This window comes from Miniopterus natalensis, chromosome X (assembly GCF_054644295.1).
Source record: "Miniopterus natalensis isolate mMinNat1 chromosome X, mMinNat1.hap1, whole genome shotgun sequence".
NCBI lineage: Eukaryota > Metazoa > Chordata > Mammalia > Chiroptera > Miniopteridae > Miniopterus > Miniopterus natalensis.
Window position 1 is genome coordinate 83273512 of NC_142103.1, and position 27917 is coordinate 83301428.

The 27917-nt window shown below is 41.2% G+C and overlaps 1 protein-coding gene across 1 annotated transcript in view; it reads left to right on the top strand.

The window, feature by feature from the left end:
- SRPX (sushi repeat containing protein X-linked) overlaps positions 1 to 27917 on the top strand; it is an 88007-nt gene that overhangs the window by 46118 nt on the left and 13972 nt on the right. Inside the window, exons 2-5 of the mRNA XM_016197021.2 lie at positions 1014 to 1073; positions 6617 to 6808; positions 8692 to 8868; positions 25589 to 25715. Coding sequence (XP_016052507.2) covers positions 1014 to 1073; positions 6617 to 6808; positions 8692 to 8868; positions 25589 to 25715 — 556 coding nt within the window. The remainder of the gene's footprint in view (positions 1 to 1013; positions 1074 to 6616; positions 6809 to 8691; positions 8869 to 25588; positions 25716 to 27917) is intronic.

Genomic DNA, 27917 nt, shown 5'->3' on the forward strand with positions numbered 1-27917 from the left:
TTTTGAAGTTTGGGGCCTGGTACCACTTCAAAGATTAAGGATCTGCCACTTACTGGAATTCAATATTTAATTATTTTTAAAATTATTCAGCCTGACTGGGCATGGCTCAGCAGTTGAACATCGACCTAGGATCCAGGAGATCACGGTTTGATTCCCGGTCAGGGCACATGCCCGGGTTGTGGGCTCGATCTCAGTCGGGTGCATGCAGGAGGCAGCCGATCAATGACTCTCTCATCATTGATGTTTCTCTCTCTCTCCCCTCCCTTCCTTTCTCTGAAATCAATAAAGATATATTTAAAAAATAAAATAAAATAAAAATAAAAATTATTCAGTTCCAACTTCCAAATGAGTTTAAATTTAAAAATTAAATACAGACTTTCTCCCTGAGTCTGTGGTTTTTAGGGTAGCAAGACTCATTAAGAAATTTTACTTTAGCTATGCCTTGGTGAGAGATTCTAAATAAACACCCGATTGTCGATTTTGGTCCTCATTTCCTACAAATATACCAAAGTAGTTTTGTATTTCTTTGGTCACTAAGACATTTGATTTGCCTCCTTTTCCTCCACCCAAATTCACTTTACAAGATGGACTGATTTTCAGGTACCACAAACACCCAGTTCTACCAGGTGTTCTTTGCTGGAGAAACTGTGGGCTATGTTTGAGTCACACACCTTTTACTGTGTCTCCCCTGGCATGAGATTCATGTACATTGGCATCTTCTCAGAGTGAAGTTGACTTTCTTTCTATCTATCCCGAGTCCAGAATTTCAGCTGGCACGTGGTGATTCCCAAACAGTCTGAAGCTCATTTTGATTGGCTCTGGCCATCTCAGCCCAGCCAGGTTCACTCTGAGAGGTGCCCTGTCCTTTCATGAATGGCCATAGAAGCTTTCGCTCTTGGCTCTGCGTTCTAATAGCCCCTCTTGCATGGACTGTGCCAAAGCAATGCTTCGAAATAGTCGTCCATATCATGTGGCTTTTCTTGCTGCAGTTTCTGTTCTGTTTTTTATTGTAGGATCTGGAGACTCACCGCTAGAAGATGATGAAGTTGGGTACTTACACCCTAGATATAAAGGTGAATGCTTTGCTTATGTGCTAATGAGGACCTGCTGATGCCAGGAGAACTTTCCTTTTTGATCTGCAGAACAGATTATAATAAAGTGACCAGACAGTGTAATTATGTTCTAATTACCTGTCCAGAAAAAAAATATTTAAAATTAATACGCATATGTTCCCATTTTAAAAAAATAAAGAAAAACAAAAGAAAGCAAACAAAAATCATTTGGAAATCTCTGAAGTGCTGACCTTCAGCACCCCAGTGGTCATTTTATTCTGATAAGTTTCCTTACTGTCATTACTTCTGCAAAACCAAGCTCTAGCTCATGAAAGTGAAAATCAAGCTATGAGTTCTGCCCAATTCATACATTACAGCCAGAATCATCCAGAGTAAACCATCCAAGGTCAAATCTGGACCCAGTGCTGCTAATGTACTGAGATTAATGGGGACTGATAAAACTTGATTTTCATAAGCTCATTTCATCGTGCTCTTTCTGAGTCCAACTTGGCTCTTGAAATGATGAGTTAAAGTCTGTTTCCCCATGAAACTTTAATCTAATGATAAAGAACTCCCATCTCTACACATTTCCAGAAATCCACCCCCCAGCAAGTGTAAAAAGCCTAATCAAGAACTTTCCTGTGCAGGCTCAGGTAAGTATGCCCACAAATATTTCTATCAGTGTGTCATTTCTCTGAAGCTTAGGGAGCCCTGGGAAAAGTGAAGGTAAATTTAAATTTTTTCTTTCTGAATCTGGTTCCACTGGTTCAGTGGAGAAATAATTTGACAAAAATTGGTTAATAAAGTTCCATTGTGGCATTTTGCCCAGGAAATATGCCCACACTCTGGCAAGAGGACACTGCCCTGCTCTGTTGTAATGTTTCAGGTATAGGAGAATTGGTTGGAGAGAGTCCTTCAGTTGTTTTCCACACAAGTGAAAAAATCTTTTTAATGTAATGACTGGTGCCTACGTACAGGTGTGTTTCCCACCACAGTCCACATTTGCTTTTGACCTGTGAATACAAATAGTCATTCTTATCTACAGCTCTTAAATTGCCTCAGGAATAAACTAGTCAAGCAAAGCACAAACTTGTTAATTAGATGTTTGGGGTAAGGAGGCATTGTCATTCCCAACACTTCTTAATTAATTGAGAGTTTAAAAAAAAAAATCTTTATTTGCCTTTGAATCCCTTGTTGACAAATCTTCCTGAAACACATGCATGCACATGTGACCCTTCACATGGATAGTAGGGGTTGTCTAGTGCCCTTGGATCATTGTTCCCATGTCCATCCTCATCTCACAGCATTGCAGGTATGGAAGGTAGACCAGATGGCTAAAATATGTGCCTGCCTAAAGTTTACCCTGGATGTTTAAGAATAAATACTTCTTAGGGAATGGTTTGTATTGTCAGTTTTTAGTTTTAAAACTTAGAGGCTAACCATTGTTAACTGGGGATTTAGCTCTAGATCTTCTAGCCCCTGCACAGTGCCTGGCACAGAGTATATACTCAATAAGTGTTTTTAAGTTAATTTTAAGTAAAAGGAAGTAAAATTTAACCCACATGTATTATATTCCCAGAATGTGGCAAGCATTGCTTTTGATTCTTTTACTTGGAATGCCATCATATTGTCACACTAATTGATGGAAGAGAGAAGGCATGTAGAGATATGTTGAAATTCCTCATTTACAGATGGAAGAACCACAGATTAGAGAAGGTATGTGACTTGCCCAGAGTCACACAGCTAGCAAACATTATATTTGGGTCTGAAATCAAGATGTTTTAACTCAGTGTCCAGAGTTTGCTAGTACTTCTTCATTAGTCTGCTACAAGACACTGCCTACCCCAGGAACTTCAGTTAATTGGAATGCTTACCACAGTGGCCCAGGAAGATGAAAATGCTTTCCTGAATAATCTCTCTAGATATCTCCCTAAATAAACCCTGTCTTAATTGAAGCAGCATAAGAGCTTCTTTTCTCTAAACCTCTATGTTAAACGTTTTGCTAATTCACTTTTAACTCATGGTGCTTGTATGCACTTCAAGTCACTCACTGACATTTTAATTACTCTCACTGCAGCGCTGCCAGACTGTCAAAATATCTTTCCAAGATTTGTCTTGGAAAGTAATCCAAAAGAAATTCCTGTTGTGAATAAGTGAAAACAAGATTCTTTCCCACGTGTTGACAACAGCGCAGCTTTTGGATCTGCACCCAGCATTGCTAGGAGGATTTGAAGACTCAGAACATGGGGCAAAATCTGCTAATTGCGTGTTGTATCAAAATATGTGAATTTGTGATATATGTATACCCAGATCATTCTCTAATGTACCTGCTAACCTTAAATATTTCTCATGGGTACATTTGTGGAAAAGACAACCATAATATGTGTGCTAGCAATTGCAGGTATGCTGCCTCATATTAGTTTACTCTAAATTTGTGTCCCTCCTAAACTCATGCCAAAGTCCAGAAGCTGGAGGGTATGAAGGTTTTCAACATTTGAGTGAAAAACAAGTTGAGAATTGGACACTCTTCCATTTTGTATATCAGTAGAATGTGATCAGGACCCAGAATACAAAAAAGATTTGCCCTCAGCTGGAAGGGTTACAAGAGACTACCCAAAGTTATCAGAAGAAGGAGTAAGGAGGTGGGCCAGGGTGTGAGATGAGTAGTGGATCAGAGAGAAATAAGACAGACTTTGAATCATACAACTTTAAAGCATGATGGGACTTTGAAAATAATTTCATCCATTTCTATTTCTTGTAGATGAGGAATCTGATTCCCTGAAAAATTTAGTGAATTGTCCAGGATTACTAGGAGATGATAGAATTAGGAAGTGTGCCCAGGCCTCTTGACTCTGCCCAATATTATATCCACCATCCTGCGCTAGTTCATTCGGTTTTCGTCATCTCCCTCTGGGTCTCCCGCATTCACTCCCACCACATCACCCTTCCCCTACCCCCAATGGGGACTTCATATTCTCTCCCTGGAGCCCAGTCATCAGTCAAGGGCTCCACAGTTTGGCCTGTGAGATGGTGGGAAACGAGGCAGTAAAGGGAGCCAACTGGCAAGAGAAGAAGACTAGAGATAGGGAAGCACAGAAGAATTGCAGCCTAGAAGGGGAACAGAGCAGATAGTGAAACTAAGAAAAGAGGCAGTGGGGAAGTTAGGGAGAAGAGAGGGAGATGATAAAGAGAAAGAGACAAAGCAACAGATGATTTTTAAGATTTAACATTGTTTAAGTCCTCTGACAAACTATAAAAAGTGCTTCTTTGAGATTAAAAACACCAAGTGCATTTGGGGATGTCCTTGTAAGTGATATTTCCTATTACAGTTGGAAAAGAAAGGCAGAAAGAGGCAGGGAGAGAAATACACCTCACTTATAGTAGTCACAGAAGCCAGTAGTTTCCAAATCTCATTTTTATTTGAGTGGTAGGCATCTATGGATTTTTTCCAGAATTTATCTTAAGGACTTTTGATTATAGAAGACATACCCACAGCTTGACAGTGCTAAGCAAGGATACTCCAAGGGCTTCTCATTTACCTGTGATCTTGAAATCTAGTTTCATGGCCTACCTGGAGCCACCACCAAAGGAAACACTAAAGCATTTAGAATTGGTTCAATAATTATATGTAGAAGAAAATAACGGAGACACATATGCTGTTTTGTATTTCACTTCAGGGTTCAGATTTTTCTCATTTAAAAATGTTAGCACATACAGACTACATATATAAACTGTAGAGGAAGGAAACTTTGTTGAAGGATGGTCTGCAGGCCTGGTGTAAGCTTTTGCAAGTTTGTATCCCCATGGTCGAATTCCATCAGCTCTAAGCTAAGCTAAGCCCTCAGGACATCACTTTTACCCAGAAAGTCCAGGGAATACTGCTTGAGTCCTAACTTTAGGACCCACTTGAGGCTGTCTGCAAAACATTATATCATAGACATGATAGCAGAGAGGTAAGAAAGCAGTCTATGCATCATATCCTGGACATGGCTGAGAAGCACTCAGAAACATACCCCCAGAAGAGAATTCCTGGGAAAGTCAAACAGGATGTTTCTTCCTTCTTGGCCACATGATGGCGCACAAACACCAGGCACTGAAACTCAGGTGCCGAGGTGGAGTGAGAGCCTGGCAGGCTGAGGGAGCCCCTCACCGGTGCCCACTGATTGTGCAGTGACCACTACGGGAACTTCCCCACTGAGGAGCTAGTCTTGCCCTAATAATTTTATGGCTGTCAGCAAGTACTTTCCAAAGGCACAGGAAGAACCTCTGATTTATTAGTGTCATCCTAACTGTGCTCTCAGCAACTCTAGACCAAAATTGAAACACCCTGGAACTGTGCCATTTGGGAAGGGTGTCACTTTCCTGCCTACATGGGAAATAACTAGGAACATCTGAAAAGGGGAGTTGCTTCCCTGTGATAAGCAACGATTCTGTTACTTTAAGCCAAAGTTATATACTGTGGAGAAAAACCTGGAAAGAGTTGCTTCATTCACATTAATTAAAACAGTATTATGAGTTGTTTTTACAGAGGCTATGGATACAGACTTGAAAAAAATCTAAACTATTATGGTTTTTAAAATTAAATTAATTATTTTTCTTTTTTGACTTTATGGGGGTGACATTGTTTAATAAAATTATGTAGGTTTCAGGTGTAAAATGCTATCATACATCATCTGTATATTGTATTGTGTTCACTACCCAAAGTCAAGGCTCCTTCCATCACCATTTACGCCCCCATACCCTCTTTTACCCTCTCCCCCCCCTTTCCCTCTGGTAATCACCATACTGTTATATGTGTCCATGATTTTTTTTTAATTTAAAAAATGTTTTATTTTTATTTATTAATTTTTTAGAGAGAGTGGAGGGGGGCAGAGAGAGAGAGAGAGAGAGAAACATTGATGTGAGAGAGACACATCCATCAGCTGCCTCCTGCTCGCACCCAGACCAGGTACTTGCCCTTGACCGGGAATCAAATCCAAGACCAGTCATTGTGTGGGCCAACACTCTTAGCACTAAACCACACCAGCCAGGGCCATGATATTTTTTTCTTAATCCCTTCACCTTTTTCACCCAACTCCAATCCCCCTCCCTTCTGACAGCTGTCAGTCTCCTCTATGGATGGTTGGGGTTCACAATACTATCAGTTGCCCTGAAGAGAATTATGTATCTAGTTAAGGGAAATATTGAAAAGAACAAGTGTTTATTGAATGTTTACTATGTGGTAGGCACTGTGCTAGGTGCTTGATATGCATTATTATTATTATTATTATTTGTCCTCATAAGAGCCCTATGACATAGGTATAGATATCAACTCAGAGAGGTTAAGTAACTTGTCCAAGATCACACAGCTAGTAATGGAGGAAGCTGGATCCATATTCAGGTATGTCTGACACATAGTCCATGATCATAACCTCCCCACTCAGAGACATCTTAAGAGATACGGGGCACTCTTTGGAAGTCTAAAATATGGAATGTAGCCAGTCAGGGACTTCTAGAATGAGGAGACACATTTTCTGGAGATTTCATTTTCTATTTCTCCCCTCCTTTGTTTTTGTTGCCTGTAGACACCCCATGGTGCTCCCCCATCAAGGTGAAGTACGGGGATGTGTACTGCAGGGCCCCTCAAGGAGGATACTACAAAACAGCCCTGGGAACCAGGTGTGATATTCGCTGCCAGAAGGGCTATGAGCTTCATGGCTCTTCCCAGCTGATCTGCCAGTCAAACAAACGGTGGTCCGACAAGGTCATCTGCAAGCGTGAGTAGCCCAGCCCCATGTTGTGTCCTCGGGGTCAATCAGGGCCAGAGTCTTTTGCTCTAACAGGTTTTTGGCTGAATATTTTGTGGTCTTTGATGAGGAAAACTTCCCCTGTGAGCAGAAGGCAGTGGGGTTTCTAAGATAAGGTGGAAGTGAGGTGACACCTTTCAGACAGAAGGGTGTGATCAGCTGTTTGGGAAAGGGGGAGAGAGTAGAGGCTTGTTCAGCAAACAGGTTATGTTTGTTCAGTAAATGCTGGAACCTTTAAAGATGCTGCAGATTTAGAAACAAGACTCACACAGGCTCTGCCATTTAGGGTCTCACAGAATAGCGTGAGAGACAGCAAGGCAGAGATGTAAACCGTGGCAGGAACACAAGAATGGCCCTAAGTCATGGACTTGGGCTAATGGAAACAAGGAGGATTCTCCCAAGAGACAGAGCTTAGGGACACAGGGAACAAGTTATTGAAGAATGCTGCTTATTCTAGGAAAGGAAATGTGCCTCAGGGGAGAAGACTGGAAGAGCATTTCAGGGGCTGACTTTAAGCTTCATGAAAAGGCATATCTGTAGTGGTACAGCCTTGTTGAAGCACATTTTAGATACCATTGTTTTTGAAAACAGCCACCATTTATCGAGCTCCTAATTGTGTGCCAAGCATTTCACATGCATTCGGTTTTTTCAACACTATTGGTATGGGTGCCATTACTTTAACTTTACTGTTAGGGAAACTGAGGTTTAGGGTTGCAGCCATGTGATCCAGCCTACACGGACTCTGCAACTGGGTGACGATAGTGGACACTTTTTGGCGCTTCACCCAGATCTCCCTGGATGCCCTTTTACCTTGTATGTCCACCCATTCCCCAGCTTCTGAGTGCTTTGCTTTTAATGTCTGGCACCTTTTCTCTTTGGAGGGAGAAAAGACTGCTCTTTCAGAGGATTGCCCTCTTTGTTCTGACTTAGAAAGCATCCAGTGAGCAGCTGTAGCTGCTCAATAGTGACTGGTAAAGGATTATGAAAGCCCAGCTTCCTTGCCTGTAGGCACAACAAACTTGGGCTTCAATCATGGCCCAGAACTCCCTTCTGGAAGCTGACTGAGGTCGACTTTGCCTGAAACCTTGCATGTCTTCCTCCCCTCCCCTGGCCTGTCTCCCCCACCCCTCCCTGGTCTCCCCTGGGAGCACTTTCTTACTAAATCCCTTAAACACAATTTCTTGCGTCCGGGTCTGCTTCTAAGAAACCCAGCTTAAGACAGTGGCTTAGCTGGGATGCCACCCAAGCCAGTCTGATACAAAACTTAGTGTCCCTTCTGTGTGACATGCAACCATCCATTGTCTCTATAATTCTGTCCATTGTATATATTTTTAAAAATATTTTATCATTTTTTATTTTCAATTCATTTGACTTAAATTATTATATTAGTTTCAGGTGCACACCCCAGTGATTAGACATTACATAACTTAGTGATCATCCTGATAACTCTCTCACCGTACACAGTTATTAGAATATTATTGACTATATTTCCTATGCTGTACTTCTCATCCCCAAGGTTATATGAAATGTTAAATGGTCTTCTTTAAGAAGAAGAAGAAAAAAAGATTAAAAATATGAATAATAAAATGGCAATAAATACATATCTATCAACAACTGAATCTAAAAAACAAAATAAACAAGCAGAACAGAAACAGACTCCCAGATACAGAGAACGTTTTTACTGACAATTGCCACGTGGGATGGGTGAAAAAGGTGAAGGCATTAAGAAGTACACATTGGTTGTCCATTGTATTTAAATTAACTTTTCACCCTATACTCCCAGAGTTCCTGGACTCTGAAACTCTCTGGGCAAGAACTCTGGAATGGCGAAGACCTGGTTTTCTGTTTTTCAGAAAAGCGATGTCCTACCCTCGCCATGCCAGCGAATGGAGGGTTCAAGTGTGTGGATGGTGCCTACTTTAACTCGCGGTGTGAGTACTACTGCTCGCCAGGGTACACGCTGAAAGGGGAGCGGACGGTCACGTGTCTGGATAACAAGGTCTGGAGTGGCTCGCCAGCCTCTTGTGTTGGTAAGAAAACATCCCAATTCTCAGGAGGCACATACTTTGGAAGGTGCAGAGGCTGCTAAGTGAATTTGAAAGGAAGCATCAGTATCTGACCAGTAAAAGCATAAGCATCTTTGCTGTCAGGAGCTTCCTTCATCCCAAATTCTCTGGCTTAGCCCAGACCTAACCTCAGTCTCTATCCTCCAGAGCTGACTTCACAGCTAATGGCTTTCCTCTGACATTTGTCTCGTTCTTGGCTTCCTATTGAGGCAGCTGCAGGCTGGCAGAGGGAGGGCCCACTCCTGCATTAGATCAGGAGCGCAGTTATTGACATTGGCAGGGACAGTCCCGCAGAGAGCATCTCTGCGTTTTTCATACGGCAGATGTAGTTCCTTTGTTGTTTGTTGAATCTAGTAGTCAGCAAGCACTTAGTTTGTTAAACTGGAAGGGATTTAGTTGTTTTACCTTGCTCTGGGTTTGTTGAGCAGCGGTTCTCCTGAGGTGTTCCTGGAAGCAGCAGCAGCACCTGGGATCTCTTTAGAAATGCAGATTCTCAGCCTTGCTAAATCAGAAACTCTGGGGGTGGGCCCAGCAGTTTTGCTGTAATGAACCCTCCTGGGGACTCAAAAGTGCTTCGAGAGCCACTGATCTAAGGCAGTGCTTCAGGACCACGTTGGAACCTTGGTAGAAATGCAGATTCTAATCCAGCAGGTCTAGGGTGGGCCTGGGATTCTGGTAGGCCATGCTCTAGTGCAAGGTCTCTGAACCACGGCACCGTGGACATTTGGGGCCAGATAATTCTTTGTCGAGGTGTCCTATCCTCTGCACTATGGAATGTGTAGCAGATCAATGGCTTTTACTCACTATATGCCAGTAATATTCTCCTTCCCCTAGCTGTGACAACCAAAAATGTCTCTGGGCATTTTCAAATATCCCCTAGAGGAGGCAGGAGAGGAAAGAGAAAAATTACTCCCCCATTGAGAATCACTGGTCTAGTGCATGGATCCCCACCCTGGCTACTTATTGGAATCACCTGAGTATCTTTTAGATGCAAGTCATATCTTGGTCTTACCCTACAGATTCTGATTTATGTGCCCTGTTGTGGGAGAGCTGGAGGAGGCAAGTGACGTTATAAAAGCTTCCCAGGTAGTTTTCATGTGCGGCTAAAATCAGGGAACATTGAGAGCAGTTGTTCTAGAAGTGTGGTCCCCTGAACAGCAGCATCAGCATCTCCTGAGAACTTGTTAGAAATGCAGAGCCCAAGCCCCACTCCAGACCTGCAGGATTAGAAACTCTGGGGCGGGGCCTAGCCATCTGCATTTTCACAGACCCTCCAGGGGACCTGATGCTCTAAAGTTTGAGAACCTGCCTTAGAAGGTAAAATTATACTCAGAATAGTGCCCTTGGACCAGCAGAATCAGCACCAGCAGGAACCTCGTTAGAAATCTGGGGATCCATCTCAAACCTGGTACTTCAAAATCCACATTTGAAGAAGATCCCCAGGGGATTCCTATGCCCTTAAAATGTTGAGGTAGACTGCTCTAGGTAATGGTTTTCAACTCTGGTTGATATTTCAATCTGAATCTCTGGGGCCCCGCTATTTTTTCCAAAGCTCCCCCATAAACTGTTACAGCTGCCAGGACCACCCTTACAGAACATTCTAGTCCAATCCCCCATTCAACAGGTGAGGTCTGACAGCTCACCTGACTTGCTCAAGGGTACATAGAGCCAAGCCTATGTCTCCAGGCTCTCAGACCCAAGATCCCTGAATCCAGGGACAGCTCTGGCACTGAGGTGCTAAGGCAACTGGCCATAGGAGCCTGGCTCCTACCCTTCTGGGATCTGCTGATCCTCCAGAGAACTATTCAGCTGTCTGCTGATGTGCTTTACCACAAGGACTCCTTCCTGGCTGCTCGGTGTCTGAGGCAGATATTTAAGGAGTAAGACTAAAATTAGATGCTACCCTCTGGGGGCAGATATGCAACAACTCCTCTGATCTTGGTCCCCGGGGTGTCTTTATAACGACACACTCTGTCCGCTGTCTTACCAGGTAGGATCAGTATTTTCACTTTGCAGTTATGTGGTTAATAAGCTATAGCCAAGGGCCCTGGCCCAACATTTGATCAAAACCCTTCTATACCAGAGTAAGAGCCTGGACCATACCTTGTATCAATTTGACAAGAGCACCAGGTCCAAATAATTACTCAGATAATGGAATCATTTATTCTGGGCTTCTCTTTTTCTAATATTTATGTAGGATTTTGTATTGGTTAGTAATAGCAAAAACTAAAGCCACTCTAGGTATTTAAAACAGTGGGGAATCTAACACAGGGAATTGGTTACCAAAAAATAAAAATAAAAAATAAAAAACAGGAAAAGCTGGAGGATCTAAAGAGAAAAAACTGCCCTGGCCAGTGGTTGAGGGTCATGCAGTGGACCAAAAGGTCATAGGTTCAATTTCCTGTTAGGGCACATGCCTAGGGTTCTGGGTTTGGTCCCTAGTTGGGGTGCCTGCAGGAAGCAACTGATCAATGTTTCTCTCTCTCTCTCTCTCTCTCTCTCTCTCTCATCAACAAAAACTTTTTTTTAAAAAAAGAGGGAAAACTGTTACTAGAGATTTTTTTTACAGCAGAAAGCCATTCCAGCCAAGGGCTGCAGGAGCAAAAGTGGGGTGATAGTGTTACCCAAAGTCCATAAGCCCACCCTTGATGCTGACATTTCTGTAACTGACACCGTCATTGATGGGAATGAAGTCAGGAGCCCACATTCCTGCTATTTCAGGAGTCCGGGAAACCCTCGCTGATGCTCCTACCAGAAGCATAACGGCTTCCACCTTCTTCCTGCCTTCTACTCTCAGGAGAGTGCCTCTCTTTGGCAAACCTATCTGGCACCAGCTGGGAAATGTAACTTCGAGACTTTTAGTCCAGGAAGTAAAGGGGATATTATAGGAAAACTGAGTATCAACAGAATATTTGGCCCAGCAACCTTTTTCTGGGGTTTTAAACTTCTCACCCAGAATCACTGTAGTTGTCAGTGAAAAGAAGACTGCAGGGCAGTCCTGGTCACCTGGCACAGGTATAATGGTGTTGACGCTGTGAACTCTGGACATGCTTCTTTTGAAGGATATAACCTAAGGCCAGATGTTCAGGTCAAAAGAGGGTCCCTCACAGATGTTGCTTTCAATAAGTCCCCTGTGCCTTGGTATATGCAAGCTAGTTCTTCAAAAAATTCAAAAGTTTTTGAAGCTCTTCTCCCTGACATTAGAAGGGGCAAAAGTGATGGGAAGAGATGCTCAAAAATCTTTCTGCTAAGCAAGGGTTGGCAAAGAGTTTTCTAGGGATCACATTGTTCGGATGTCTAGATTGTGTGGAACAATGGAAAGAAAATGCTAATTATTCTCAAAAAGCAACAAGCATGTCATAAGTAGGACCAGATGGGCCTGAAACCTTCCCAGAGGGAGAGAGAAAGAACTACAAAGGGAACCCCAGTTTCAGGGGGTTTATCTTAGAGTTTTCCAGGACAATGTTCTGGAATATTTAGGGGAAGGGAAATGGTGCATGAAATTAGGTAGGAGTAGCTAAAATGGCACCAGGGTGCCACAAGAGAGCATAGAGCTCCCAGGAGAAAGAGAGAAATGGACAAAATAAGCAGGCAATTTTTTCTTTGATTTTGGTGACAGATAAGTTAGAGTTTGTCCCCAGTGAATTTTACTCCAGGGATATCACTGACTCTTTTGGCTTTAATTATATTAAATTAGTTTAATAAGTTTGTGTGTTGGTGGGGCTGTGGGACCCTTGAATGTAACACAGAGCCTCAGCCTATTTTAGGAGCTGACACGTGGTGGCTGAGTAGTTCCCAGATTTCCACACAACCCTGAACAGTGCATCTTGGCTAGAGCTGTGCTGAGTGCTGAGGAAACTGTCCCACTTCTCCTCCAGACCTGGATGAAAGAGAGAATGCCGGGCTGACTTTTGACTCAGAGGTGGTCAGTTTTGCGGTCTGGCAAATTTGAAAGTACAACAAGTTAAGATTAATTCTCTTATGCAGACTACACTCTGGCAGTGGATCCAAACCCACAGTTATTTAAGAAACAGATACAGACAAAAATAAGTCAATGTAAGAGAGAGCACGTATAGCAAATTTCAGGAGGGTAAAATATTTGAAGAACCGCAACTCCATTGATATAAAAAGAAATAAACCTTAGAATGTAACAACTATTGTTGGGGGGGGGGGGCAGTGATTTTTCTTTCTTTCCATTTTAAGTTATTTTTAGTTACATTGGCATTTAGATAGAACAATGGACAATTAAAATTACAAGTCCTTATCCAGAAACCAGATTTTGAGTAGCCACATGATCTATCCTTTAGGCCAACACTCTTTCCTAGGCCAGAAGAAGAAGAAAAAAATTAAAGAAAGTTTAAAAAAAACTATGGATAATGAAAAAACAGTAAATTTCTTTTGACATACAGAGAGCCCCATTCAGTTGTTTTAATAAAGAACAATGTACAAACTTGGTTTTTGAAATTGCCTTCTGCTTGTTTTGTATTTCCTAAAGTAAAATAGATGGAATGTTAACACGAATTAAATTTTGGAATAAAAATTCTCTGAGCTTTAAGATATGAAAAGTGATGGAATACTTTTCTGGCTTCCCAACTATCTGACAGCTGGGTTTACCCAATGACGGATAGCAAAGTTTGCTGGGCTGCACTGCATTATTTCCAGAAATTCAGTTGAAGATACGAACGTCCTGGGGCTAAGAATAAACAAATGTATCAGTGCATTATTGCACATGAGTGCAAATAATGCCAAATTTTTCCTGGGTGGACAAATACAACATTGTTTGCAAACTGTAAAGAAATTAGTTTCAGTTTTGAAACCACTTGACTGATTGACTCACTTTTTAACTAACAAGTAAATTGAACAGGTAAATGTGTTTTTTTTAATGTACCTTTATTGTTGAAACTATTACAAATATCCCCTTTTTCCCCCCCATTCGTCCCCTCCACCCCACATCCACCCCACCCCAGGCCTTCCCCAGACCAATGTCTGTGTCCATGAGTTAAAGTTCTTTGATTAGTCTCTCCCTGCCCACTATCCCATCCCCACCTTCCCTGTGAGATCCCTCAGTCTGTTCCATGCTTCTGTGTCTCTGGATTCATTTATTCATCAGTTTATTTTGTTTATTACATTCCATATATAAGTGAGATCATGTGGTACTTGTCTTTCTCTGACTGGCTTATTTCCCTTAGCATAATACCTACTAGTTCCCTCCATGCTGTCTGAAAGGATAAAAGATCCTTCTTCTTTACAGCTGCATAGTATTCCATGGTGTGAATGTGCCACAGCTTTTTTATCCACTCATCTACTGATGGGCACTTGGGCTGTTTCCAGATCTGAGCTATTATGAATTGCTCTGCTATGAACACAGGGGTGCATAAGTTCTTTGCAATTGGTGTTTGGGGTTCCTTAGGATATATTCCTAGAAGTCGGATCACTGGGTCAAATGGCAGGTCAATTTTTAATCTTTTGAGGAAACTCCATACTGTTTTCCATAGTGGCTGCCCCAGTCTGCATTCCCACCAGCAGTGCACTAGGGTCCCCTTTCTCCACACCCTCGCCAGCACTTGTCTTTCCTTGATTTGTTGATGGCAGCCATTCTGACAGGTGGGAAGTGATACCTCATTGTGGTTTTAATTTGCATCTCCCTGATGATTTGTGACGTTGAGCATTTTTTCATATGTCTCTTAACTATCTGTATGTCCTTCTTGGAGAAGTGTCTATTCAGGTCCTTTGCCCCTTTTTTAATTGGATTGTTTGTCTTCCTTTTGTTAAGTTGTAGGAGTTCCTTACATATTTTGGATATTAAGCTTTTATCAGATGTGTCATTGGCAAATATGTTCTCCCATACAGTGACCTCCCTTTTCGTTTTGTTGATGGTTTCTTTTGCTGTGCAGAAGCTTTTTCTTTTTATTTTTTTCCTTTATTTCTCTTGCCCTAGGAGATGTATCAGTAAACATATTGCTAGGAGAGATGTCTGAGATTTTGCTGCCTGTTTTTTCCTCTAGAATTTTTATGGTTTCACGTCTTACATTTAAGTCTTTTATCCATTTTGAGTTTCCTTTTGTGTATGGTGTAAGTTGGGGGTCTAGTTTCATTCTTTTGCATGTACCTGTCCAATTTTTCCAACATCATTTATTGAAGAGACTGTCTTTACTCCATTGTATGTTCTTGCCTCCTTTGTCAAATATTAATTGACCATAATGGCATGGGTGAATTTCTGGGTTCTCTGATCTGTTCCACTGATCTATATGTCTGTTCTTGTGCCAGTACCAGGCTGTTTTGATGACAGTGGCTTTGTGGTATAACTTGGTATCTGGTATTGTGATCCCTCCAACTTTGTTCTTCTTTCTCAAGATTGCTGTGGCTATTTGGGGTGTTTTTTGGTTCCAGATAAATTTTGAAGTGTTTGTTCTAGATCTGTGAAATATGCTGTTGGTATTTTAATGGGGATTGCATTGAATTTATAGATTGCTTTGGGTAGTATGGACATTTTAATGATGTTAATTCTTCCAATCTATGAACATGGTATATTTTCCATTTGTTTATATCTTCCTCTATTTTTTTTTTTTTTTTTTAAATGTCCTATAGTTTTTTGAGTATAGGTCTTTTACATATTTGGTTAAGTTTATTCTTAGGTATCTTATTTTTTCAGTTGCAGTGGTAAATGGGATTGTTTTTTTAGTTTTTCTTTCTGAGAGTTCATTATTGGTGTATAAAAATGCCATCGATTTCTGGGTATTAATTTTGTATCCTGCTACCTTGCTGAATTCATTTATTAAATCTAGTAGGGCTTTGGTGGAGTCCTTAGGATTTTCTATGTACAATATCATGTCATCTGCAAATAATGACAGTTTTGTTTCCTCCTTTCCAATTTGGATGCCTTTTATGTTTCCTTTTTGTCTGATTGCTGTGGCTAGGACTTCCAGTACTATGTAGAATAAGAGTGGTGACAGTGGGCACCCCTGTCTTGTTCCTGTTCTTAAGGGAAATAGTTTTAGTTTTTGCCTATTGTGTATGATGTTGACTGTAAATATTTCATATATGGCCTTTATTATGTTGAGGTATGATCCCTCTATTCCCACTGCTGAGAGTTTTTCTCAAAAATGGGTGTTGGATTTTATTGAATGCTTTTTCTGCATCTATTGATATGATCATGTGATTTTTGTCGTTCAGGTTTTTTATGCGATGTATCACATTTATTGATTTTTGAATATTCTGCCAGCCTTGCATCCCTGGAATAAACCCCACTTGGTCATGGTGTGTGATCTTTTTAATATATTGCTGGATCTGATTTGCTAATATTTTGTTGAGGATTTTAGCAGGTATATTCGTCAGGGATATTGGCCTGTAATTCTCTTTCTTTGTAGTGTCTTTATCTGGTTTTGCAATTAGGCTAATGCTGGCATTATAAAAAGAGCTTGGAAATATTCCTTGCTCTTACATTTTTTTGAAATAGTTTGAGGAGGGTAGGTATTAATTGTTTGAATGTTTGGTGAAACCCCTGTCAAGCCATCCAAGCCAGGGCTTTTGTGTGCTGGGAGCCCTTTGATTACTGCTTCAACTTCATCAACAGTTATCAGCCTATTCAGGTTTTCTGGCTCTTCCTAATTAAGTTTTGGAAGGTTGTATTTTTCTAGGAATTTGTCCATTTCATCCAATATTTTCTTATAATCCTTTGTATTTCTGTTGGGTGAGTTGTTATTTCACTTCTTTCGTCTCTGATTTTGTTTATTTGGGTCTTCTCTCTTTGTTTCTTGATGAGTCATCAATCTTGTTTATCTTTTCAAAGAACCAGCTCTTGGTTTCACTGACCTTTTTTATTGTTTTTTTTTTTTAGTCTCTATGTCATTTATTTCTGCTCTGATCTTTATTATTTCCTTCGTTCTACTTATTGTGGATTTTTCCTTTTTATTCTCTTTCTAAGGTTTTAAGTTGTAGGGTTAGAGAGTCTATTAGAAATTTTTCTTGTTTTTTGAAGTAGGCTTGTAGTGCTATGAACTTCCCTCTCAGGAGTACTTTCATTGTGTCCCATAGATTTGGAGTTGTTGTGTGTTCATTTTCATTTCTTTCCAGGAAGTTTTTTATTTCTTTCTTGATTTATTTGGTAACTCATTCATTGTTTAAAAACATGCTTTTTGGTCTCCATGTACTTGAAAGTTTTTTAGTGTTTTTATTGTGGTTGATTTCTAATTTCATGCCATTGTGATCCAAGAAGATGGTTGATATGATTTCAGTCTTCTTGAACTTGTAGAGACTTGTTTTGTGTCCTAACATGTGGTCTGTAAGAATGACACATGTGCACTTGAGAAGAATGTATATTCTGCAGCTTTGGGGTGGGATGTTCTGTAAATGTCAATTAAATCCATCTGATCTAGTGTGTCATTTAGGTTCCTGTTTCCTTGATTTTTTTTGTCTGGAAGACCTGTCCAGTGAAATCAGTGGGGTGTTAAAGTCCCCTAGTATGACTGTATTGCTGTCAATCTCTCCCTTAGAGTCCTCCAGAAGTTTTTTTATGAATTTAGGTGCTTCTATATTGGGTGCATATATGTTTATCAGGGTTATACCCTCTTGTTGGATTGATCTCTTTAATATTATGTAATGACCTTCTTGTCTCTCATTATGGTCTTCATTTTGAAGTCTATTTTGTCTGATATGAGTATTGCTACCCAAGCTTTTTTCATTTCCATTTGCATGGAAAATTTTTTTCCCTCCCTTCACTCTCATCCTGTGTGAGCCTTTTCTGAGGTGGCTCTCTTGTAGACAGCATATATTTGGGTCATGTTTTCTTATCCATTCATCCACTCTATGTCCTTTTATTGGGGCATTTAATCCATTTACACCTAAGGTAATTATTGAAAGATACTTATCTACTGTCATTTTATTTCTTTATGCCTCTGTTTCTCATTTTCTCTATTTCTACTTCTAATTACAGCAGCTCCTTTAACATTTACTGTAATGCTGATTTTGTGGTGATAAACTTCTTTGCCCTTTTTTTTTTTCCTTGTCTGGGAAGCTCTTTATTTCACCATCTATATTGAATGATAGCCTTGCTGGATAGAGTAGTCTTGGTTTCAGATCCCTGTTTTGCATTACCGTGAATACTTCATGCCATTCCCTTCCGGCCTGTAGAGTTTCTGATGAGAAGTCAGCTGACAGCCTTATGGGGGCTCCTTTGTAGGCAACAGATTGCTTTTCTCTAGGTTCCTTTAAGGTTCTTTCTTTGTCTTGGATTCTTGGCATTTTAATTACTATGTGTCTGGGCATGGGCCTCTTTGGATTCTTCTTGCTTGGGACTCTCTGTGCCTCCTGAACTTGTGTGATTTTGTCCTTGACCAGATTAGGGAAGTTTTCTGCCATTATTTCACCAAACAGGTTCTCTAATCCTTGCTTAGTTTCGACCTCCTCTGGCACTCCTATAGTGCCTATATTGTTACGTTTCATCTTGTCTCACAGCTCCCTTAAACTGTCCTCATGTTTTTCAATTTTTTTTTTTTTTTATCTCTGATTCAGTGATTTTTCTCTACCCTGTCTTCTAATTCACTGATCCAATCCTCAGCTTCCTCCAATCTGCTGTTTATTCCTTCCAATGTATTCTTTTTTTTTTTTAATATATCTTTATTGATTTCAGAGAGAGGAAGGGAGAGGGTGAGAGAGATAGAAACATCAATGATGAGAGAGTCATCATTGATCGGTTGCCTCCTGCACACACCCAACTGGGGATTGAGCCCGCAACCCAGGCATGTGCCCTGACTGGGAATTGAACTACAATCTCCTGGATCCTAGTTCGATGTTCAAGCGCTGGCCAGGCCAATGTATTCTCTATTCCTACTATGTCATTCTTCATTTCTTACTGGTAATTTTTCATAGTTTCTATATCTTTTCGCATGCTGTTGAGCAACCTTGCAATCAGTATTCTGAACACTATATCTGATAGATTGCTTATCTCCGCTTCATTTAGCTCTTTTTCTGGAGACTTCTCTTGTACTTTCATTTGGGGATTGTTTTTTGTCTCCCCATTTTGGCTGTCTATTTGCGTTGTTTCTATACATTAGGTGGATCTGCTAGGACTCATTCATTTTTGAGGGTCTCTGGTGCAGGCCAATGCCAGATGGTACTTGTGACTTGCCTTGAGTACCCTGTTTGGAGATATCAACAGCCCACAGCTTGTGGTTCCCTCTGCTGGTGTGGCTTGTTGTTCCCTCTGCTGGGGCTGGGTGCATTTGGACAGGACCGAGATGCACTCCAAAGTCTGCTTTTCCAAGGTCTGGGTCCAGAAGCAGATCAGACAAAGTCTCAAAGCTCACAGAGGTCCGCTTCTGCCTTCAGGCTGATTGATCTTAGTCTTTTAATGAGCCTCATGCTGTAGACCACAGCAAGGTGTAAACTCGACAGGGTGGGGTGAGAGGTTTTCCAGTGGGTGGTGCAACTGCTTCCCTCCCAGGCAAAAGCTGCCTTGCTGGCAAAGGTCTGCCTGAGAAAGATGTCCTCTGCAGTATGGGGGATTGACTCAGTGCAGTAATCCAAATGGCCACCCTCTGAACTCCACCTCCAGAGCCAAAAATCCTGGATTCTCCCCACACAGCTCCAGTCCACTCCACTCCCCTTCCGCCAGAGCCCAAGGCGAGTGGCTGCACTGGAAACTTTGTGCGTAGGCCCTTTAAGAGGGTGCCTGCAGTTCCAGCCATCCCTCCCTGGCAGACAGAAACCCGGCTGCTTTTCACAGACACATGTTATGTGGGCACCTTTCTCAGTCCTGGTGCTCTGGGCTGGGAAGCCCAGCCTGGGGTTTAGGCCCCAGAGTCCTCCGTGGGAACCCCCACAGCTGAGATCTCCCTCCAGGCCTTCAGCTGCCGCCTGTGGGGGCCCAGCCAGCCCTCTTGCCTCCACACTTCCTACCCGTCTCTATGCAATCTCTGTTTTAGGTCCTTGGTTATGAAGGTGCTCTCCAGCTAGTCTTCAGTTGATTTTTCAGATGGTTTTTCTCTCTTTTAGTTGTAATTCCATTTTGGTCCTGGGAGAGTGTCAATGTAGCTTCTACTAAATCCACCACCACCTTGGAATCTCAGAATTGAACAGGTAAACTTTTAGTGGCCATCTCCAATATAAGCATATCATACCAATTAATTTTTAGTTGGCCATGTTTCAGGTGAGGATGTTGACTCTTTATTGTGGTATTCATCATTTCCCTTCTTGGTTCTTTTCTCCATTTGGGAAAGTTTTCTAATATCTTATAATGGTGCAAAAGAAATGGAACCACCTTCCAGAGACATCTATGAGGATTACACTCTAGCTGGGGGAAGCAAACATCTGGGAAAGTTTTCAGTGTCCAGGTTTGTTCTGCCTTTGACAGTCACACTCTTCTTGTGCCCTATGACATGATCACTTCCTTCTTCCATCACCAATCTCAAGCTGTTTTCTATTTGGATCAGCATTTTATTTGCTACACAACAGGCCACACAAAACTTAGTGGCTTCAAACAACCATGTTATTTATTGCTCACAATTGTTTGGACTGGGAATATGTGCAGCGCTCACTGGAGACAGCTCATCTCTGTTCCACATAGTGAGTAAGTGGAGCAAAAGAATCCAAGATAGCTTCACTCACATGTTTGGCATCTCCGTCAGAGATGGCTGTACTGGCTGAGGATTGGCTGAGTCTCTTTCTCTCTTCCTTCATAATTTCTCATCTTTTCCATGTGGCCTCTTCAGTCAGATATTTGGACTTCCTTAGATGGCTGCTGATTTCCAAGACAGCAAAAGTCAGACTCTTTAAGGGCATATGCCAGGGACTGGCATAGAGTCACTTCCCTTGCATTTTATTTATTTGTTTGTTTTATTTATTTATTTATTTATTTATTTATTTAAAATATATCTTTATTGACTTCAGGGAGAGGAAAGGAGAGGGAAAGAGAGAGATAGAAACATCAATGATGAGAGAGTCATTGATCGGCTGCAGCCCACAACCCGGGCATGTGCCCTGACCAGCAATCGAACTCTGATCACCTGGATCTTAGGTCGATGCTCAACCGCTGAGCCACACCTGGCTGGGCCCCTTGCATTTTATTAGTCAATGCAAGTTACAAGACTGATACAGGTTCATAAGGATAGGAAATAGATTCCACCTCTTGGTAGGAGGACCTGCAAATATATAAGAGGATTATGGGTAGCCATCTCTGCAGGAGTTTCACCACAACATCCCTTGAAATCAGTGCTTGGAAATCATTAGTGAAATATATCTTGGAAGATGCCACAAAAGATAATAAATAGAAGTAATCTGAAAAAACAGGTGTGATTGCTTATATATCATTCAGGTACTATTAAAAAAGCCAAAATTATAATGCTTTAAACAAGATGGAAGTTTCATTCTTATATAAATGTTTGTGCTTAAGCAGTCCAGGGCAACATCCTAGGCCCAAGCTCCTTCTCACTTGTTCTTTCATACTGAACTTCCAGCTTTCATCTCACAGCTAAGATGGCTACCCCATCTCCCCACCACAGCCACATTCAAACCAGTGTGGAAGAGGAAGGAAAAAGAGCAGGATACACTCTTTATTCCCCCAGCTTTTTCAAAAAGCACAACCCAGAACCTGCACATGTCACTTTTTCTCACAATCCATTAATGGAACCCATCACATGGCCTCAGCTAACTTCAAGGGAGGCCGGGAAATGTAGTCTTTATTCTTGAAGGCCAAAGGCCCAGGAGAACTTATTTAGTTGTAAAAGAAGGAAGATCAGATAGTGGGTGAGAATCCAGCATTCTCTGTTGCATCAACCCTACATATTGAGAGGAAGTTGGTATGAAAGATCAAGGAATAAGAGCAGTGAGAGAAGCAGCAATTAAAAAGCCAGCTTGAACAGGATATGTAGGAAGTCAGAGAGGAAAGGGGCCTGTTTGCTGTGAGAAGCTGTGACAACCCTTTATTGGGATAAAAATATCATTGTGCCTTAGAATGGGGTGGAGAGAAAGGACCCCAGGTCGGGCAGTCTCAGACACAAGTTATTGTCATGCTCTGAAGTACCTTTTAATCACATCTCTAGCAGTCATCTTCAAACACAGTTTTCCACTGGAAATCACTATTTAAGCAAACATTTTAGGATGCACTTCACTTATAGTCTTAATTTAAAAGTTTTGTTTCTTCCTTATTACCTGTTGGCCAGGACACTGTCCTTTTGAACCTCTTTCTTATTTTCACCACCTACCTGGTTAAATGTATTAAAGATCCCAAGTACATAGTTCAGCTTCTTAGATAAATAGAAGTTGATACAATGCAATATGTTTGTTCCTGGTATTTTATATGCAGAGAGAACACTGGAACACAGGAGCGAGATAGTCCATCAGATGTCTCCAGTGAATGGGGCTGAGGTCAGGGTGTTCATGAAAGTTTCAGGATTTCCATACAATAACTGGCTCTATGGGCATCCTGACTCAACATGGAATCCTCGCTATGTTTCAATAGCAACTTTGTTCATTTCATTCATGGGAATTGATAATAACTTAAACAGCAGTGATGGCCATGGTTATATATTGATACACTTAGGTTTCTGGTGCATCTGTGAAGGACACCCAGCGAGCTATTCTCATCAGCTGAAAGAGAGGGCATGATGCTTGAGGATGCAACAGAATCCAGTCCTGCTGCTGCTCTTCAAGGACATATGGGGGAGCCATAGCAGGCCACCACAAAAGAATGTGTGGGCAGAGGTTGGAGGAAAATAACTAGTCAGCAGCTGGCAGACACACAGAAGTGTTTGGCTTATTAAAATAATTTAAAAATATTTGCTCATGTCTTAAAATTCCAGACCACAAAGAAACTCCAAAAGTGGGGAAATGGTTTCCAGTCTATAAATGGGGATAATGATAACAATCCTTAGTCTAGAGAGTGGTTGTGAGAACTCAATGAAATAATGCAGAGATAGTATTTCACATGGGGTGGGCATTTTGGGGGTCCGGTAAATACTATTAATTTTAGTAATTTATTTCTTCCTATTTCTCATTTGGAAAAGCACTGCTTCTGAAAAACTAGGTCAGCCTTGACCGATCGTTGTTAGCTAGACATAAGCTGGCTTTTCGAAACTCTGAGTCTCATCACCCAGGTAACCTAATTTGGAGCTTGTTTGCTCACAATGTCAGTATATCTAATTGATACCAAAAACAGCCTAGCATATCATCCAGGTGTCTAGTTTACATGGCACAGAGACTAAGAGAATCTCTTCACTCTAACAGTGTTGCTCGAATTAAAAGTAGCACAGTGTAATTTTACATTGAAATCGACCTCTCCTAATCCTTCCTTTTGCTTTAAATTTTTTTCTTTAAATAAATTTTTTTATTGAATTTATTGGGGTAACATTGGTTAATAAAATTACATAGGTTTCAGGTGTACAATTCTATAATACATCATCTGTATATTGTATTGTGGGTTCACCACCCCAAGTCAAGTCTCTTTACATCACCATTTATCCTCCCTTTACCCTCTCCTACCTCCCCCCACTCCCTTTTCCTCTGGTAATCACCATACTATTGTCTGAGTCTATGAGTTTTTTTGGGAGGTTGCTTAATCCGTCACCCTTTTCACTCAGCTAAAACCCCTACCCTGACAGCTGTCAGTCTGTTCAGTGTATCTATGAGTCTGCTTCTATTTTGTTTGTTAGTTTATTTTGTTCATTACATTCCACATATAAGTGAAATCATGTGGTGCTTAATCTTTCTCAGACTAGCTTGTTTCACTTAGCATAATGCTCTCCAGGCCCATTCCTGCTGTCACAAAGGGTAAGATTTCTTTCTTTTTTACAGTGGAGTAGTATTTCATTGTGTAAATGTAGCACTGATTTTTTTATCCCTCATCGACTGGTGGGCACTTGGGCTTTACATTTAAAAAAAATAAATATGCTTTCTATGATGAAATTGCCAACTATATCGGACTAGTAGGGGGCAGATATCGTATACTTGTCTTTCTGGTTCACCCTAAGCTGTGAAGTGTTCGTGTGAATTATGAAAGTATGTCTTTTATTACCTAGCATAGTAAAAAAATATATTTTTATAAACTTAGCAACTGAAATTAGATGCCTCAAATGCATTTAAAGCAGCTTCCATTTCATCACAACATTTATATACTTTATTAATTCTAAGAAGCATATTTTTTCACCCTGTAATACATTGGGCTGTATCTCGCAATTGATAATGACTTAGATTCAGTAAAATATGGTGGTTATTTTGGTATTAGTGTATTAAGGCTATAAATTCACACTCTAGCATGATATAGAATAAAAATAAATTTGGATAGCTGAATTTATCAAATTGTTTAACAAATGATTAATAATTTCTTACCTTAAATAAAAAGAGAAGTTATTAAGACAAGACATGGGAGAAAGTATATGAAGACTTCATTTGGTGCATTTAGTATTTCAAAGATGTTTGTGATTCAGAATCAAATGACATTTAACTTTCATTCAGGTTGTGGTAACATTTAAATACTTATCAGTTGGCATGTAAAGCAATGCAAACCTGAATGTTGTTAACTTACTATGCCCCCTTGAAATGCATTCTCTACCTGTTTAGAATCATCAAGTAGAATTTGCTAAAGTTTTAACTCCCCTTCTTGTGATTTCACTTCACCTATAATAAGACAGAATCCAACCCAATGTAGAACTGACATCTCATTTATTTTTAGCCCCCATTATCAACCCATCCTTGATAGTGGGGGGGGCATACATTTCATTACCACTTAAACTACTTGGGGAAATTTGGAAGGTTTTTGGATGAACAGAGCCAAAGTAAAACTGCTATCCAAAATCAGAGGCTATAAGTGTGGCCCAGTGACAGAAGAGAGAGTGGACACACACAGAACACTGTTCATTTTAAGATATTGAAGAATATGTTCAGGATGGATAAAGCCAGAGGAGAGAGGGCTTGTTCCAAGGGTAAGTGCTCTGCCTTGGGTTTTAATTCGCACTGTTACTACATGCATGGCCTTAAATATATCACTTAAGCTTTCTGAGCCTTAGTTTCCACATATTTAAAATGAGAGCATTGGGTGGCTCCTGTAAGCCTCCATAGCATTTTCTTTTACCTCTCCTGGGGTAGTGCTATTTCTGTCTCATGGCATATTTTATGTGTGCTGATGCAGTCTCCTTAATTGACTGTAAACTCTTTGAGAAACACATGATTCTCTTGTCTTTATGCACCTCAACCCCAGGACTTGGAATGATGCCTTAGGTAAGGCAGGCACTTACTAAAGATTTGTTGTGTTGAATTCAGTTGAAGTGGATGAGAGCTAAGGTACCTTTCTTTAATATCCTGTGATGCTGTTTTTAAAGCACAAGGGACCCACTACAGCTGAATGACTTCTAGGTTTAGCTGGGTTATTGCCATACTGCTAAGTCAGTGGGCAGAATTGAAAAATATGGGGAAGAAGCTATAGCTAATAAATTATGCCTGTAAGACACCTAGCAAAGCCAGTTGATTGCAGGCTTAGCCATGCACATGTGAGTACCCAAACAATCTTCAAATCTCAGCAAGAGAGAAGGGGCAAGATGAAGGGAGGGAAGAGAAATACAGAGGGGGTGAAAAAACCCTTCAAAAATGAGGCATGCCTAGAGCTATTAGCATGTCAAATGCTGGGTGTCAAAACCCAAGTGCACAAGATAGTTCTTGATGATGGTGAGAAGTATAACTCTGCTTATATTTTCAGATATGGAACCTCCTAGAATCAAGTGCCCAAGTGTGAAGGAACGCATTGCTGAACCCAATAAGCTGACAGTCCGGGTGTCCTGGGATACCCCTGAGGGAAGAGACACAGCAGACGGCATTCTAACTGAGTAAGTGAAACTTAGCAGATGGAATGATGTTACCTCTTTTATATGAGATATTTACTACCCAGAATGGGAAGTGTATCTACACTGGTCTATTGATGCTTTAAGACTCAGTCCAGCACTCTGTCAGATACTCCTCATTCATGTTTTATTTTTTTTCCATAGTTGTTTTTCCCCATCTGACATACTATATATTTTACTGATGTATTTGTTTACTGCCATGTTCCTAATGTTCAGAACCATGCCTAGCACATAGTTGGTACTCAGTGAATATTTGTTGAAGGGAAGTCAGAAGGGGTGTTGGGAAGAAGGGAAGAGGAGGGACAGAAAGAGGAAGAGGAAGCCACTTGGTTAATTCAGGGATATAATCACCCCCATTGCTCACCCAGAGGGCACCTCCTCACGCCCCCAGGCCTTACTAAGCCATCACCGCACTGGAAGCCTCTGTGTTTCCCAGGTGGAGCCAGCTGCCGCCCCTTTTGTGCTCTGTGAATATGGTTTAATACAGACCTTTTCCATCCCCCTTTTTGGCACCTGTTTCTTCCAAAAATTGTTATTTTTAACTTATCTTTTAAAACTTGTAACCAGAGCCTGGCCAGCATGGCTCAGCGGTTGAGCATTGACCTAGGATCCAGGAGATCATGGTTCGATTCCCGGTCAGGGCACAGGCCCGGGTTTCGGGCTCCACTCCCAGTGGGGGACATGCAGGAGGCGGCCACTCAATGACTCTCTCATCATTGATGTTTCTATCTCTCCTCTCTCTTCCTCTCTCTGAAATCAATAAAGACATTTAAAAAAATAAATAAATAAAACTTGTAAGCACATGAAACACATACAGAAGAAGCTTATTAAAAAGAGCAGGGGGTTTCCTGCCTTCTTCCCCACCCCAACCCCATTCTCCAGGACCAGTTGCATTCATAATTTAACCTACATCCAAAATGCTTTTTAATGGATGATTCCATTTGGTGAAGTTAGCTACATATTCTGATCTAGTATCTGGACCTGTACCCCTGCAGATATTTGGTTGGCCTTCATGTTCCCTGGAGGTCGCTACTTCATGTCACCATTTTCACATCCATGCCTTAAAGTTCATGGCCCTGTTAGACTTCCCACTGAGTTCCCATCTGTGGACGAAGATAGCTCTGACTTATCCCCTGGTGAGCCACACAGCAGGGAAAAACCTTCTTATAATCCTATCAACCTAGGCTGTGCAAGATAAAACATTTTAAAGCAATTATTAGTAATAACAGAAAATCTACTAGGAAGAGGTTGAGTCTCCCACCCCTAGAAGGATATTTTGTTCCTACACCCCGATAATTTTCTCCCAGTGTACCATCTAGCTTGATAATATTACTAGTTTTGTAGCTCCTTGTAGCTCCTCCAAAAATAAAGTTCAAACTTTATGAAGAAAATTATTTATTTGCTGTCACATATGCATGTCACAAACCCCTAACGAGAAACTTTGGGCAATTAGGATTTTTTTTAAAAAGTCACAGTTAACATAATCAGGGATTAGGTTTTACCTTGGCCTTTTTTTTTTAAAGTCTCGCTTGAGGACATTTTTTTTCCATTGCTTTTCAGAGGGAGTGGAAGGGAGAGAGAAAGAGAGAGAGAGAGAGAAACATCAATGCGAGAGAGACACATTGATCGGTTGCCTCCCGCACATACCATGACCAGTGCCAGGGATCAAGCTTATAACTGAGGTACCTGCCCTTGGCCGAAATTGAACCCGGGACGCTTCAGTCCGTGGGCAGACACTCTAACCACTGAGACAAACCTGCTAGGACTTACCTTGGCCTTTTAATGGGTAATCTGTGTTATGGTTAGAAATGTGACATTTTAAAAGAGCATCTTAGTAGCCCCGACCCCTCTGTTCGGAGCAACTATCTGCTTCCAGAGTTCTACAGCCCAGAGCTGGCAGAGGCTTGGAGCAGGATGTGAAGAGGAGCGCACTCTGGCAGAGTGAGGAATTCAGAGGGGACTGTCATGTCCCCTTTTCAGTTCTCTCGAGTGAGCTCCTTACTTCTCTGGCATTTGTCTTGCGACCCCTCCCCCCATGTCTCATGCAAGGTACTGTGATTTAGTCCCCTTGTAAGAGGGAAGGTTCTAGTGTGAAGCTCTGAGATAACTGCTTCCCGTGAGTGCCCTTATTTATTCCTCATGACTGTTATTTGCATGTCACCAATGAGAAAAAGTCTCCAAGAGGTT